The 17,432-nt window shown below is 38.0% G+C and overlaps 1 protein-coding gene across 1 annotated transcript; it reads right to left on the bottom strand.

The window, feature by feature from the left end:
• Window positions 1-5,335: 5,335 nt before the first annotated feature.
• On the bottom strand, window positions 5,336-7,850 carry LOC115964113. The gene has a single exon (XM_031083440.1). The coding sequence runs from the start codon at window positions 7,667-7,669 to the stop codon at window positions 5,582-5,584; it is 2,088 nt and encodes a 695-aa protein (XP_030939300.1). The 5' UTR covers window positions 7,670-7,850; the 3' UTR covers window positions 5,336-5,581.
• Window positions 7,851-17,432: the final 9,582 nt, after the last annotated feature.

Here is a 17,432-nt window from a genome sequence, read left to right as displayed (position 1 = left end):
AACATTCAAATTTTGTTTCTTATTACAGTAGGAGTATCTAACTTGCTATTGAAAATTGTAACTTTTATATGATTTGTTTTGTCATTATAACGGTCTCGTTCACGTATGTGTTACATTAATTAATACAAGTTGATTTTGATTCTGAAGACTGAACCAGATGATTGTAGTTGTTCACTTGTTTGTTTGTATTTTATGTACTAAATCTGTCCTCGTGACTAAGATCTCTACCAAACATAGTCGACTATTTGTTCTTTAATGTGCTAATTCTTTCATTGCTACAGTTTTTTTAAGGGGTGGCTGAAATTTCCTTCTAATAAAAGTCGTGCACTCCTAGTTTTAATAATAGCACTAAGATATACATTTATCTTTTTTTGTGGAACATATTTCTCTATTGGATTACGCAAACTAGATAATATATATACATATTATTTAGTGTTGGAATATTTCAACATGCTTAGGCTAGCTTGACCCATATGATCGTTACCGTTAAATACAATTATATAGCTAAAATGTTGAGTGTGTTTCAGGATAGTGTTGATCTATATTCTTGGTGACAAGGCAAATGAAAAGAGATAAAAATCTAGAGATAAGCTTAAGAACATTTAGTTAAAGACTTAACAGACAAGTTATAAGTGCAAATATTTTACATGTCTAGCTGCGATTTATCTTATCAGGATCAAAAAAATCTGACAAATGACAATTGATTTATCATCAAAACAGGATTTAGATTTTGTTTCTTCAAGTTTAAGAAACAAAGGGATTAAAATCATTTCCATGGTGTTCAGACTTCAGATATACATCCCTAATGAATATCAAGAAAGTAAAAAGATTTAAAACAGCAAAATTGTTACAAGACATATCTTTTAGCAGAAAAAGAGAGACAATGTACTATTACTTAAACAAAGTTAAAAGTTGCCAATGGAAAATAGTCTTGTATAACCTCAAGGGTTGGTTTAGTGGTTTTCTGGTCATGTAATCCATTAGAACAAGAAGTCAACAACAAGAACAAGGCTTAGAGAATGGTCATTTGTAAAAGTAGTTTCCGCATGCAGCATATAATTGCATTTCAATATTAAGTCATTACATCATATGTACAAAATCAAGTATATAATTGCATTTCAATAATCAGGTCATGATATCATCTGTGGAAAATCAAGTATAACTAATGTCTTTGTGTCTTCTCCCATTTAAAGATAACGGATTGATACTTTAAATGAATCAATTACTGTTTCATGTTTTGTTATAACAAAGAATAGTAACAAAATTATAGTTCTTTTGCATTACAACCCCCAGCTATGCTGATTTTCAAGTTTTTCATCCTCAATCAGGGGGTTAGCAGAATTTAAGCCCACAGAAAAATAATGTGCATCAGTCCATTTTATCAACCTGTTTGTTATAAACCAGACTAGTCTTTCATTTATCATATTTCACTAATCTTTGGTCTCTTTGACTATATAAAAATGATTTTTTAGTGTCCCAACTTCAATCTACCTTCTCACTCCAAAAATAAATAAATAAATCTAAAATCTACTTCTTGTAGCAGTAATCCTGTTTATTACTAGAATTCCTTCTCAAATTATTTTTTGTAAGTGTCAATTTGCTTGAAGGTGGCATCTCTTGGCTGGTTCATGTCAGATCTACACTAGATCTAAGTTCTCCCTACGGATCCAGCAATAAAAGACTTAAAATCAAGAGGGAAAAAAAAATCTCTAATTTCAGTCTCAAGTCATTAAATTATAAATGCAAAAACAAAGTGTAACTAATGTCTGTGGCTCTTTTATCTTCGAAATTACCAATATTGTGAATGATTCAATTATTATTTAACAACAGAGAACTAGATCAAATTTATAGTTCTTTTTACCTTTTCAAATCCCGGAAGAATTGCTGATTTTCAATTTTGTCATCTTCAACCAAATAGCAATAAAAAATAAATTTAAAAGAATCAAGAGAAAAAAAAAAAAAAAAAAATCACTACCAGCTTTTATTCTGTTTACAAATTTGATACTCCCTTAAGAAAGCAATTAAGAGAAAAAATGTTAACAGCAAGGTGTAATTAGAAGAGGGGAAAAAAGACTACAACCTTTTTCTTATTGATGTCACAAAAGTTTTTGCTCGAATAAAGGAGAGTAAAGAAACAGTGGCCTACTACAAGCAAATTTTCAGTGTAACAGATTTATGCTGTCTTTGAAAAATGTAGGGACATTAGTAAGGGAATATAAGATTACTAACAAAACAAAAAGATCAAAATTCTGATTCCTAGTAAGCAAATATAGTCAGAAACTAAGGCTGGGATCCATTTTAAGTAAAAAAATGGTCAGAAACTTACTAACTAGTAAATATTAATTCCAACAACTCAATGTTTAGGTATTCAGTTCTCAGACCTGTTCAAACAAACTTGGTCTTTTCAACAAAGTAACACTCTCTATAAAGTCATCCTTGACAGCTCCCCTTTTATGTCCTATGCAATTGCCCATATGGACCACTAAGATCCCTACAGCTACAGGCCATTTGGTCTCAACTTATATCTAGAAACCTCGACTAATTATTCTACATTTCTACTAGTACGCCATGGCTCAATCAGCCCATTTCCCTGCTTGTTAGGTCCATTTTCAACATTTTAGGAGTTAATTCTACTCAATTTCCTGCTTGGTGAGTCGTTTTCAAATTTTAGGCTCATTTCCTTGCTTGCTGGGTCTATTTTACAAATTTGAGGAGTTAGTTCTAGATCCGTTGATATGAGTATGACTCTATCTGACTCCAAACTATACCCAGATCCAGTATTAGCTATAAGCAATACTCAGACTTCTACATTAGACCATAAGGCTTAAATTTCATTAAACAAAAACCAAGTACAAGAAAAACCAATGAAGTAAACAGGATGTATACCCTAAAGTTTCTAGTACAAACTACAAATTACAAATACTATGAGAACAGAAAGCTTTGGAGGTCTAGGCGCATTCAATAACATCCAATAATACAACAACCCTATTAATTGAAATTTAAGACTCTACATGGACAACTCTTGGTCGTCAAAATATCCTTCTATTCCTCTCTCTCTCTCTCTCTCTCCATAAAAGGAACATAAAACAAGATGGTACAGAATTCCAAAACACTAGTCCTTCCCAGGAACTTCATTATACCACTAGCAGCACTTTCAAACTCTCACCAACATCTTAAATATACTACAAGAAGGGTACACACACCTACCTAACCCAGGAAGAAGAAAGCCCAACATAAAAGGCATATTACCATCTAGCCTCAAAGATATGCCACTGACATTACTAGTAGACTTCTATATAAATAAAACCATAACCCATTTCCCCATAGTTCTCAAGCATTACCAATAAGCTTTGCAAAAATTTCTAGTGATCTGGTAAAGTATTCAGCTCATCTGAGCAAAGAGAAAACATTACATACTTCTCTATTATATTGCTCAATACATTTCCCAAATAATTTTACTAATTTCATCTACTTGAATGGTTACCATGATTATTTCTTAATTCTTTTTTGGAAAAAAAATAATGCCTACAGTAGAAGGACTAATCGATTATTTCTATTAGCGTCCCAAACATGCTCATATTAGCATTGATGGTCTGTAAATGTAACTCATTGTTCAAAGAACTAGTCAGAGTTCCTAGAGCTCCTTTTAAGGCTTGTTGGAAATGAAACACTGCAGAAACTCGTTTGCTCTCTCAACAACCTTTTCCCAATTCTCAATCTTAATCAAATCTTTCCACTTTCTCTTTCAGTCCCACAACAAGGTCCTTATTGAAAAGCATTGGAAACTCAACCACTTGCTTCCATTTTGTCTCAATTGCTTTGAACCTCTTTCTTTATGCTTCGATTATGTTTACCATTTATATTTTTATCATAGCTTTTAAGGCCAATACCAAGCCAAAGTATTGTTAGCAACTTACAGTTACACGTGTGGAAATTCTAACATATTGAATAGGACATCACTTGCCATAGTTCAACTAGCACCTTCTAGAGTTTTCAACGGAGACATCCAGAGTTTAAATCTCCTATCCTTCCCCACCCCCCCCCCCCCCACCCCCATTGTAACTATTTATCAAAAAAGAAAAAGAAAAAAAAGGAGAACATCACAAGGATTATGAAGAACATTTAACGATGGAACTAGATTGATTACATTTAATGATGGAACTAGATTGATTATTATTACATTGGCTACTGCAATTTATATTTTATAGAGCTGTACCTTTGTTAATAATAATAACAATAATAAGCTTTACCTTTTCTCCTGGTTCTATACCTCCATTGTTATCTTCTTTAGTTTTATTCCATTAATAAGTTACATAAGCTCCAAAAGGGCCTTGAATCCATGACTTAACCATACACCATGTTCTTATAAAAGAATTTGTCATTCAAACTAGAATTATTGGGTTCCTCCATCACATATTATTGTCAAAGAGAAAACATTGTGATTCCATATCTTTCATCTGGCTCCCTTATCTAGGATCAATCATGAATCCTAGTACCCCACAAGATCTATCATCTAAATTGCATGACATAAATGATACTACTATTGTCACCTCATATTTCTCTCTACCCTTCCTGGCATCTTATTAAGTATAATGAATTGAGAACTTATAGAAGTTGAGCTCCCTTCTTTTTAAGGATTTGTTATCTGAAAAATATAAGGCTATTGGTATAAAAAAAAAAAAAAAATGATCTGGCAACTAAAACAAACTCGAAATTCAAATTGCTCTACAAAATTTCATGAAATCTCAAAGCTCATTCTTTGTGGTGATTAACATGGTTACAAGGGTTTTTAGGATCCATAGGGGTCACAACAACTGTAATGACAAAGCTCTAGGCCCTTAGAGAGGTACTCTTGGTTAAACAACTTCATTTGAGCTCTTTAGAAGTAGAACTTGATGCAGCAGTGGTAGTTAACATAGTTACAAAATCTGACACTCCTAACAGAAACTTACAGGCACACATTATGAGTTACAGGGAATTGATTTCCAAAGTTCCCTACATTTGGGTCAAACATATGTTTAGAGAAGCTAATTGTTGTGCTGACACATTAGCTAGGCACAGATGCTATCAATAAGAAGATTGTATTTTGTTTTCTGAACCTCCTAGTGATATATTGCTAATGTTCCTTTTGGACTTGGAGGGTCAATGCACTGCAAGATCCATCTCCATTATTCCTGTTTAAGTGTGTTTAATGAATTACTTATGTACCCAAAAAAATCATTAGCAGTTATTAAGAGTGGCACCATCTTGATTATTAAATTGCTTCTTGATGACATGAATTATTAGTTCACAGAAGAACTATGACAGAATTTCTCAATATACCAACAAAAAAAGAAGTTCTCAAGTCTCAACTGAGATTATATTCACTGCAGATCCGGCAAATCATAATACATCCTACATAATATAATGAAGAGCAAAGTTTTAATTGAAGAAAATTCAAGTAAAATACAATTGAAATGACTCAAAGAATAGAATAAAAGAGTGGGAGTCATCCTAAAGTAGTAATTCCCAGTTACCACAAAGAAAAACCATCTTTCAACTCAGGTTAGTCAGACTTACCCATAAAAGAGAAGGTAATGAATTATACTTCAAACAGGTGGTTCTTGTAGCATAGACTCCAATCTGAATCCTTTGAAGCAACAAGGCCACCTCCATCGGTGCTGATGGATTCTGCACAGGAACATTGTAATTGAGATGGAAACTGTTCTTTACCGTTCTCATCAGTTCCTAGTTCATTATCTACAAATTCAGTACACATCGAGGTGCCAGTAAATATCTGATTACTTGCTACATCTTTATTGGCCTCAGGACTGCAATGGGATTTTAATTGGTCACCATTGCAGCCACTGGCATCTTCCTCTTCATCTGATAAGCATCTGCAACAATCAAATTCATCCATCTCATAAATTCGGCTAGCTAATCCTTCCCTCCAAGATATTCTCATCTGGGATTGTGACACACTATCAAAAGTAGAATTTGAAAGCCATGAAGCTCGATCATCTAAAATTTTCTGAAATTGGGTAAGATCGATGGAGTTGGAAGAATTAGTTAGACAATCAAACTGGAAACTTGAATCAACAGTATCCTCTGTTAATAAATGTCTCTTGGGAGACAACCTTGTCATTTGAAGTATGTCAGCCACTGAATTCAGTTCAGCTTCAAAGTGCTGTTTCTTGTAACTGTCTTCATTTAACCATGATAGGCCAACAGGTCTACCTGAGCTTGAGTCTGATTGTGGGGTTTGCATGACATTTCCACTAAAAGAGCCCTTGGAGAATGGAGAATTCTCACCTTCAATATCATTATGGTTTTTCCCACCTTCTTTTAAGGGAACAGCCTCACGACTTGGTGTCACACAATGAGAAGACATAATGGCCTCTTGGTCACACAGAGGCTCCATAAATCCTTCAAATTCTGGAAGTCCCTTTGGAGAAATTAAATGAGTACTCCTTCTCCAACTACTAGTAGTAGTACTTGTTGTATTACAATTGTTACTAATATCTGAAGAAAACCCATCACCAGATAAGGGTGAAGGAGATTGAAGTATGGCAGACCCTGCCGGCCTCTCAGCTCCACATGACATATTTTCAGAATTCTCCTTCTGATCCTCATCCTCCTCATTACATGGAGATAAAAGCCAATGCACTGAAGCCTCAGCAGGTTCAGGGATCATGAGTGACTCATCACCAACCCCTAAAACATTTTCTTCATCATTATCATCATCAAAACTATCAAAAGGCTTAACTTTACCAAAGTCATCATTTTCTCCAATAGCTAGAATCCCTCTAGGCCTACATTTCCTCTTGTCAGTGACCCCAGAAACCATGGGGCCAGCAGCATAACAAGAAGGCGTTATCGTTGTAGACACCACAGATGATCCACATTGTATCTCAGGCGACACCGAGGGCAGAACAGGAGGTGTCTTACTATTGCTCCTGTTTGAGTTCTCCTCCACAACCTTACCAACTTCACTATCGAAACCTGACCCACTTGCTATTTTACTCAAAGGAGTACAAGTTGCATCAGCAGCACCCCATGGTTTGAGCTCAGTGGCCTCACCTACATGACTAACCACCCTCACAAGTCCTTCTACTTCAGACCCAGATGACAACTTATTCACAGAATTATCACTATTGTTTAGAACAGAAGAAAGTTTCAATTTTTGCCCGGTTTTGGAACTGGTTTTCTTCCCAGATTGCCATTGGTACAAGCAAGGTGGGTTTTTCTTAATTTTCTGTGCTTTCTGTGATATGGGTCTATCTGGGTTTTCTTCAATGTTTGATTTTGACAGTTTGCTCTCCCTTGAGGGCTTAGATTTGGATAGCTTTGAAACCATCACATTAGGGGCTGATTTGGGTGTTTTGGACACAGTTTTGTATCTATCAAAAGGGGTTTTCGAATTTGAAGTAGAATTAGAAGTAGAAGAAGAAGAATGGTGAGAGAGAAAGAACCTGAGGCAGCCTCTGGGAGCTTCAATGGACACAGAAGAAGCCTCACTGCTATGGCTACTGCTGGTGATGCTGGAAATGGCATTGAAATCTTGTAATGGGTTTCGAGTGGGACTCTGCTTCTTCTTCTTCTTTTTCTTGGTCTTGTCAGTGCTTCCATCGACCTTTGGCGGTGCTGGAGAAGGTTTCTTTGGGATCTTAGAAGAGAAAGTTCGGTTCATTCTGAGCAAATGAGAGTGATTAGATCTACTACTACTACTGTAGTGCAGTGTACTGTGTGTGCTGCTTTTGCCGAATGCCTAATGAATATTTGAAATTGAATGGAGGGGAAGAAAAGACTAAAGAGGCTACTTTTTGCTTTGCCTAACTTACCCATCTTTTTTATTCCAAATTTGTTGCAGTGTCCTTAGTCTTGAGCTGATAAATGAGGGTATAAGAGTCATTTAGTACGAGCTCAGCCCATTGCCCAAAACCCACCAAAAAAAATGTCACTTTGTTTGTCTGACACTTAAGAAAAGAATTAACCAGAATAAATAATTCAACCCAACCACTTAAAAATATTGAACTTTTACTCTCAACATTCAATTCACAACGGCTACAAAACTCAACCCAAACCCTTTCTCTCTCTCAAACGTCTCTAATAAACTCTGAAGGATACGCAATCAAAACACAAACGCAACATAATCTTAAAACCAATCAAATTCTAACCCATCTGGGTAGCATGTCCTTAGAGAAAGGGAGGAGCTAGCGCTGTCTGTGTCATTTTTTCTCTCATGCAAATGAAATGTGTGGCCTTGGTGTTTTTTGAGTGAAAATGAGTGGTGGCATCAAGTGTGGGTTAATCGTACACAGTGGAGTGGGTTTGTCTTTTGAGTGATTTTTTTTTTTTTTTCTATTTGTACGTATTTATATAATGAGTTTTTTTTTTTTTTTTAGGAGAGTTATATAATAAAGGTTGATTTTAATGATGAATTGATAGATCCATAAAAATGAGATTTCACTATTGAAGATTACTGAATTAAGGAAGGGGGGAGGTGTTTAACAAAGGATTAAAATGGCCTATTTCTAATGGGGAAACTGTGTGTGTTTGGGATGACTTTTGGTTGGCCTCAAGCCCTCTTAGGAAACAAATTCAAGGCCCTCTAATGGAGGGTGAAGGGAACATCTCTATTAAAGAATTTCTTTCTAATGATGTTGGGATTTCCTCTTTTTTGCCAGAGTATATCATGCAAGAAATTAAAGGGATCCCTCTTGCTTCAAACCCTTCGCAGGAAGATATGCTCATATGGGCTTTTTCTAAGGATGGGAATTTCACTCTTAAATCGGCCTATCTGACTGCTAAAGTTTTGAATCCTTTGAACCTGGATACTTCTAACTTGTGGGTTTGAAATGCCAAAACTATGCCAAAAATATAATTCTTCCTTTGGCAATGCTCTCACTTTTAGCATCTGTACTAAAGAAGTTTTAAGTTTAAGGGGTTTTAATCTTGATACCACCTGTGATTTATGTGGTATATTTGCTGAGTCAATTACCCATGTTCTACAAGATTATAGTGTGGCGAAGGATGTTTGGAGGAACTTGGGAGTCAGTGATGCAAGGCAGGATTTCTTTGGGACCCCATTGTTGGATTGGTTAAAAAGGAACTGTGAATCTCATGAGTTTTTCTTCCAGCCTCGTATACCTTGGAAGAATGTTTTTTCCCCAAGCTATATGGATGATTTGACTCCATTGAAATAGGTTTATCTTCCAATTTGGGAGAACCAACCCAAACATACACTCTCATTGTATCAAGAAGGGAGCTAGATTCTTTGCTATTGTACCTGATAACTCTAGCAAACCAAGTAGAATTCAAGCCCAAGTTAGCTGGAAAAAGCCCATTCCGGTTTGGGTGAAGCACAATACAGACAGATCTGTTATTGGAATCCTAAGAAGGCTGGTGGAGGTGGGGTGCTGTGCCGTAGTAATGGGGACTGGATCGCTAGTTTTGGGCCCTTAAGGATGGCCTCTCTCTGGCTCGACAATTGAAATTAGACAATATCAATACAAAATTAGATGCAAAAGTGATTGTTTTTTTTTTGCTTTCCAATCTTTCCACTATAAATCTCATGTTAGAACCTCTTTTGATTGTTTGTAGGAACCTGATCAGACCATTCCCTAATTGCACAGTAACACATATATAAAGTGAAGCAAATAGATGTGCTGATAGGTTAGCTAAAATGAGAGCTATTCAGTTAACTGACTTCTTATTTTGTATGACCCACCGTCTATGGTGGATAGTTTACTAGCTTTTGATAAAGCTAAACTCTTTTATAACAAATTGTTTGTTGCTAATATTATTAGCATGTTTAACAAAAAAAAGAAGAAGATTACTGATTAGTATTTATGATCTAAGATGTTTTTTAATAAATAATAATAATCATTTAAACTAAAATTTGATAGGTTTTTTAGGAGAAAAAATAGAAAGGGATAATGATAAGTTAATGAATAATAACCATAAACTAAAATTAAAAACTAGGAAAATTTTGATGAATTTCAAAGGGAAAAATAATTGAATTTTTTTTATTATTTCAAATTACATAGATTCGATAAATTACAAGACTAACATAGATTTAATAAATTTCAAATTAAAATGTTACCAAAAATGTTAACTTTGGGAGATTAAAAAAATATAGCGATTGAAAATTTGAAAAATATAGTTGTTGGGAATGGATAAATAAAGAATGTAGAAAGATTTAAAAAGAATAAAGGAAGATTAAAAAAAGAATATAGAAATAATGAAGAAATTATATTTAAATGAGATAAAAAAAAAATATGATAGAGAGTCGGTTGGAAAATATATTTGAAAAGATACAAAGTCAAAGAAAAAAGTTACTGTATACTCTTCAAACAGTAAAAAAATATAAAAAGACTGTTGTAAATACTCTAAAAATTGGGTGAAAAAAGAAAAGAAAAAGAAAAAGAGGATGGGGTTAGCAAAGATCCAAAAGACCCAATTGATGAGTATGATCTAATGGGTTGTGAGCAGTTTTGACCCGATGAATGGTCAAAAATAGTGTTTTCGGTCAAAAATATTACTTGAAAATTTAAATAAACCATCTCGTAAACCATATACAAAGACACGCATTGTATTTTTATGGAAAATAAATATTTCATAAATCATACTCCACCTCTCATATTCCGTCACTCAAAAAAAAAAAAAAAAAAAAACTCTCATATTCCATTTTCCCTTCAATTTTGTCTCTCTCGCTAAACACTGCTTCATCATCCATCAAACCTTTCGCCCTTCAAAGTCACTTAGTCACCTTCGACTTCATGATGCCAACTTAAACCCTTTGGACCAGAGATTGAACACATTTATTTTCTAGTTCTCATTTGTCCCTTTTGAGGCTTGATCCACATGATTCCATCTCTTTCATTATCCTTGGTTTTGTAATGTACTATTTCAATGTGTTGGTTTTTGTGACTCTCCTTTGACTTTTGAGATGTTTAGAAATTTTTTTTTTTTTTTTTTTGTTCATAGATCTTTTAATTTTTTTGGTTCATTTCTGGGACACTTGTGTTGAAAGCATCATCCGTCTGAAATTCGATTGACCATCAAAAATTAAAGGCTCGTTTGGTAATGTTGTTCTAGTAACGTTGTTTGTATTTTTTAGAAATACGTGTGGGTGAAAAAAGTGTGTAGAAATATGTGTAATGTTGTTTAAAAACTAAAAACATGTATTTAAACACATATACCAAACGGGCCCTAAGGTTTTTAGAGTTTGACCATTTCAAGGTTGATAACAAAAGTTTTGTCAATTGACATGATCAACTCGAGAGATGGTTCACTTCAAACCCAATGACTATGGCTAAGCTCATCTAAGAAAACGCTTGCCACTTTTATCCCTATTTTAAGTCCCTCAGACATTTGTTTCTCATCTAATGTAGAAGCTATTATGGTCATGCATTGGTAGGGTAGCATGGTTGATCACCCCATCCCCATTTTATTCAATACAAAGAAAAAAAAAACCAAAAAAAATCAATCGAAAGTGCAACCTCATCCATAATATTACTAGTAGGCTACTAATTGTCAAGAGTTTAAACACACAAGATTTATGATGTTTTATTGATATAACATGGTAAAATCAATGTACGTTTGATCCAAGTTTTATTTTAGTCCATTTTTTCTTAAAGTTCATTTTTAGTCCCCAAAAATTTTAGATCACAACTGATGATGCCGCAAAATTACTAGTGAGCCACACAATCCACGCTCGCTCCAACTAACAACCTGTAAGAAGAAGGAAGTGATCTCGCCGTGGGCACCGGTGTGGTGTCGACCAAATACCCTCCGACGGTCAAGTTAGAATTGTGCTCAACTCTAGAGTGCTAGAGAGGGTGTTTTTTGCGTACCTTGATTTGCGAGGGTATTGAAACTTTTATAGTAGAAGAAAGTCGGTTTCTCTTCCTTGGACTAGAAGTCTTTTCCTTCTTGGACTCTTCTTCCAGCAATCCCAAACGTGATGGACAAATATTTCCTTGTAGAGTGAGTTTCTCATTAAGGCGGATCTTCTAGAATTATCCTTGTGCGGACATTCTGATTTCCTGGGATTCCATCGGATTTCAAATGTGTACACTAGGTATTTCAAGTGATGCTAAGCCTTGGGCCTTTGCTTAATGTCGGCCCATGAGTCCGAATCCGTCAAGCCCAATGTTGCGCGATTTCTAACCCTTCAATTGCCCCCTTCACCCTATGGTCCGTCATGTTTTTCAATGGTCGGATCATTAGGGTGACGGTTAAACATATTTGGGGATGACGATTAAGGATTTTTAATGATGATGGTTGAAAAATTGACGTTTCTAGATTGATCATATTGACGGCTGAAGATTCATGAAGTTGACGGTTCCCCAAAGGGTACAATATGTGGATGCGTGCTGACGGGTTGTCAACATTTATGAGGCATGCCACATGTCACACTCGGAATGGATGGTGTATCAGATCGAAGCGTAGCTTCGTCTTCCGTGCATCTCTCATATATATAGCGCACCTGTCTCCCTTCATTTCTACTATTTTCAGCTAGAAATCGTTGTCAGAGCGAAGTCGTCAACCTTGTCAGAGCACTCTGTCGAGAATCTGTACCCGTCGATCACTTCAACCGTCAACTACCCTTTACTAAGTGTGGTGAGTACTGATTTTCATTTTTTTTTCAAGTTACGTTTTGTATTTGCATTTTTGTTAGACCTACACACCCGTCAATACTTTTGGACCCGTCAGTCTTAGGTTTTATCGTCAATTGTAGGCAATGTCTAGTGCGTCAAGTAACCAGTCAGTGGTTTGTGACGGGACGGAATACGAGGAGGTATACCCGTCCTGTCATAAAGACCAAGAGAGTCTCGGCGAAGATAGGAGTCCGTCTGCCTCTTCTTCATCCTCAGCAAATGAGGATATGGAGATGGTTGAAGAAGAAGGTTCTTCTGATGATGACAGGGATCAAGCATTGGGATCCATCATTGGTGCTGATGGACTTAAAGAGTTCATCACGCTACCAGAGTGGACGGTGCATAGATTCAGATCCGTCATCAAGGAGAGACATTTCAGCACTTTTAGAACCAACTTCCAAATTCCAGACAACATTCCCATCCGTCTACCATATGTGTCGGAGAAGTGTTACTACGAAGGGGTAGAAGGTGTCGGAGTATACGAGCACGTGCTGAAGGCAGGACTTCGGTTTCCGCTAAGTACACTTCATAGAGAACTCTTACATTATTTGGGACTGTCCGTCACCCAGATATCTCCGAACGCCTGGAGGGTCTTCATAGCAATGGAGATTCTTTATGGTGCAATGTCAGATGGAGAAAGGAGGTTGACGGTGCGTGAGTTCCTTCATTGCTACCGTCCAGATGAGATAGATAGATTAAGGGGGATGTATAGTTTCGCTAGTAGAAGCCCTTTGTTGAAGGTCATCTTTGAAACTCCCGACTCAAATAGAGACTGGAAGAGTCGTTACTTCTTCCTTGAGGGTGACAAATGGATGAACAGTCTAAGGGAGACAGAGTACATGCCTGTTGACACAACTTGGGGAGTGATAAATCAATCACGTATGCACTCGTCCAAATTTTGTAATCCTTTTCATACCCGTCCATTATAATAAATTTTTTTTTTAATCATCTTTCTCTTTGCAGGTAGACGGAGCCCACAAGTTAGTCTTGAGGAATTTAGTTTTCTTGAGAATATTTCCAGAAAGACCAAGCCGGAGGAAAGGACCTGGGCCAAGTTGGTGAACCCAAGATCCATACATTGGTACTGTGACGGTCCTGAGCCTACTCAAGAGGCCATTAGATACGACGAGAGGGTTCATAAATGTAAGCCTGTCAATTTTTACTTAACCAATTTATTTCAACCGTATTTAAATAACTTCATCCGTCATATTTTGCAGAGATGGAGGACGCAAAGAGGAGAGCATTGATCAAATCTCAAGCCGTCAAGAAGAAGGAATCTGGCGAGGTGGTCCCCAAGGGGACGACTTCATCATCGAAGAGGAAGCCGTCAACAAAATCTGACCGTCCGTTCAAACAACCAAAGATCTCTCTTGAACCCGTCGTGGGTTTGATGGTTGAGGGTGCGAAGTCCGTCACCCCAGCTAAGCACAGGACGGGAAAGGGTTTGATGAAGGCTTCGAACACCAAACAGGAGAAGCCTTCTCCTCTCCTCCATGACGACTCTAAGTTTGCATTAGAGAAGCTTTCGTCTATTATCACGGTGAAAGACTACGAGGATCTAGGAAGTCATTCGACGGAGGCGATGGGAGAGACGGGCCTCTTCGCTGTTGCTCAGGTAATTTATGCCCGTCAAACCTTGTTTGTCTTCCGTTTTTGTTTAACACACATCGTGAGACAGGCTCTCTTTTTGTTTTTAGTCCTTGGTCATGATGAAGGGCTTAATGGATCGCTGTCTTAACCGTGAGGCCACTTTGGACTGGGTGCGTGCAAAGGCGGAGCAAACGGAGGAAGAGCTTGGTCAACTTCACAAGTGGAAGTCCACTATGGAGAAGAAGCTGGACCTCTCGGAGCAAGCAAGGAAAGAGCTGGAGCAGAAGACAGATAAGGCGTTGACGGCCTTGGAGATGAAGGAAAAGGAGATCAAAGAATTGAAGGAAAGGGTCCGTCATGCTAAAGAAGTAGCCGTCCAGGAGTACCGTGACTCTGACTCCTTATTGAGCGAGCTGGCGGACTCTTTTCTCCAAGGCTTTGATGACTCGCTCCGTCAGATTAAGAAGGTCTATCTTGATATGGATGTGTCAATGATCAAAGTTGACGATCAAGGCCAGACTTCTGCTCTTCCCGTCGCTTCTGAAAATACGGAGGACCTTTTTGGAGATGAAACAGTTCAGGGTGACGGGGAATCAGTCCTGCCGAAGAATGTCCCAAACGCTGACCCAAAAAATGTAGATTGTTGATTTTTTTGTAATGTTTTTGGTATTTTGAGGACGGTTTGTCCCTCCTTTTGTGTTTTAAACAATTATACTCTGTTGGTTTTATCCGTCACTGTCTACTCTAAATTTTATTTCTGCTTTATATCAACCTTTATAGTTAATAATAATTTTTTTTTGAATGGAGCATAAACATCTGTCTATGCATAACTTTGTTGACGGTTGAGCATTTATCCCCGTAAGGACTGTCTTCTATCCGTCCTTTTCGGAAGTGACGTATAATCAGTCTTGCACTTTGGTGATTCGTCCACTTTGTGGACGTAAACTCTCATTTTTTAGGGGATCCGTCTATTATATGGACTCATAAACTTTCTCACCTTTTGGGAGATCCGTCCACTATGTGGACTTTGCAGGTTAGTTCGTCGTTCAGGTTATCCGTTCACCTTGTGGACGGTTATTTCTATCATAATAGTGATCCGTCCACTTTGTGGCAGTTATTTCACCTTTAAATTGATCCGTTCAATCTGTGGACTTGTAAATAACTGCACTGATTTGGTGATTCGTCCACTTTGTGGGCAGTTCTTTTATCATCATGGTGATCCGTCCACTTTGTGGCAGTTATTTCACCTCTAAATTCATCCGTTCATTCTATGGACTTGTAAATAATTTCACCGTTTCGGTGATCCGTCCACTTTGTGGGCAGTTCTTGTATCGTCATGGTGATCCGTCCACTTTGTGGCAGTTATTTCACCTTTAAATTGATTCGTCCATTCTATGGACTTGTAAATAATTTCACAGTTTCGGTGATCCGTCCACTTTGTGGGCAGTTCTTGTATCGTCATGGTGATCCGTCCACTTTGTGGCAGTTTTTTCACCTTTAAATTGATCCATCCATTCTATGGACTTGTAAATATTTTCATCGTTTCGGTGATCCGTCCACTTTGTGGGCAGTTCATGGTGATCCGTCCACTATGTGGACGGTTATTTCACCGTTTTGGTGATCCGTCCGCTTGGTGGACAGTTGTTGCCTGTAGCATATCCATTCGTGATACATACCCATGTGGAAAATTAAGTCGTCTATGAATATTCTTCTTTAAAGAAAAATGCGTTGGAAGAAAAAGTACCTACCCCCCTGGGCTTAAAAAGGCACAAAAAGATTGTAGCAAAAGTCAAAGAAAAACTAGTAAATTGTAGCTAATAGAATAAAATAAACTGGGAAATTGCTGGTTCCTCTCATATTCTTCTCTCTACGGGTAGTATTTCTGAAGATGCTCCGCGTTCCAAGGGTGCTGCAGCTTTTTTCCATCCATTGTCTCGAGGTGGTAAGTGCCCTTCCTTTGCCATGACGTGATCCTGTAGGGTCCTTCCCAGTTGGGGCCGAGTTTTCCTTGCGAGGGGTCTCTGGCGGCACCCATTACTTTCCGTAGTACAAGGTCCCCGACCTGGAAGTCCCTATGCCTTACTTTGTTGTTGTAGTGTTTTGCCATGAGATTTTGATAGCATGCCAGCCTCTGCTCTACTGTCGCTCTGACTTCGTCCAGTAGATCGAGTTGGAGGCGCATAGCCTCTTTGTTCACATCTTCGTCATAGCTCTTCACCCGGTAACTCGTGAGCCTTACTTCTGCGGGAATGACAACTTCGGTTCCATATGCAAGCCAGAACGGTGTTTCTCTAGTGGGTGTTCTTGCTGTGGTCCGGTATGCCCATAGGACGCTAGGTAGTTCGTCTGGCCAGTTGCCCTTTGCCCCCTCAAGACGGGTCTTGATTATTTTGAGCAGGGACCGGTTCGTGACCTCAACCTACTCGTTTGCCTATGAGTGTGCGGGTGACGAGTAGTGATTCTTGATCCCTAGCTCTACGCAGAAGTCTCTGAACGCGCTGTTGTCAAACTGCTTACCGTTGTCAGAGACCAGTACCCTGGGTATCCCGTACCTGCATACGATATTTCTCCATACAAAACTCCGGATATTTTTCTCCGTGATGGTGGCTAAAGCTTCCGCCTCGACCCACTTGGTGAAGTAGTCTATGCCGACGACCAGGAATTTTAGCTGCCGGATTGCTGTAGGGAATGGGCCCATAATATCAAGTCCCCATTGTGCAAACGGCCAGGGTGCCGTCATAGGTGTTAGCTCTTTGGACGACTGCTTGATGAAATTGTTGAACCTCTAGCATTTGTCGCAAGATTGGACATAGGCTTGCGCATCCTTCATCATTGTAGGCCAGTAGTATCCTGCTCGGATTAGTTTATGTACTAGTGATCGTGCACCCGAGTGGTTCCCGTAGATACCCTCGTGTACTTCTCTCATCACATAATTCGCCTCTTCTTTGCACAAACACCTCAGGTACGGTCGAGAAAAGCCTCTTTTATATAAGATGTCCTTTATCAGCACGAACCGTGATGCCTGGACCTTCAGCTTCCTTGCGGCGCCCTTCTTATTCGGTAACACCCCGGCCTTTAGGTAGGTGATCAATGGCGTAGTCCAGTTATATTCAGAGTTCTCCACCTGCATATTTGTTCCGTCATCGATAAGTGAGGATATTTGGACGAACGATAATACCTATTCGGGAACCACACGAA

This window comes from Quercus lobata, chromosome 10, assembly GCF_001633185.2.
Source record: "Quercus lobata isolate SW786 chromosome 10, ValleyOak3.0 Primary Assembly, whole genome shotgun sequence".
Classification (NCBI taxonomy): Eukaryota; Viridiplantae; Streptophyta; class Magnoliopsida; order Fagales; family Fagaceae; genus Quercus; species Quercus lobata.
The sequence above is the reverse complement of the archived record's forward strand: the minus strand, read 5'-3'. Positions and strand labels throughout refer to the sequence as shown.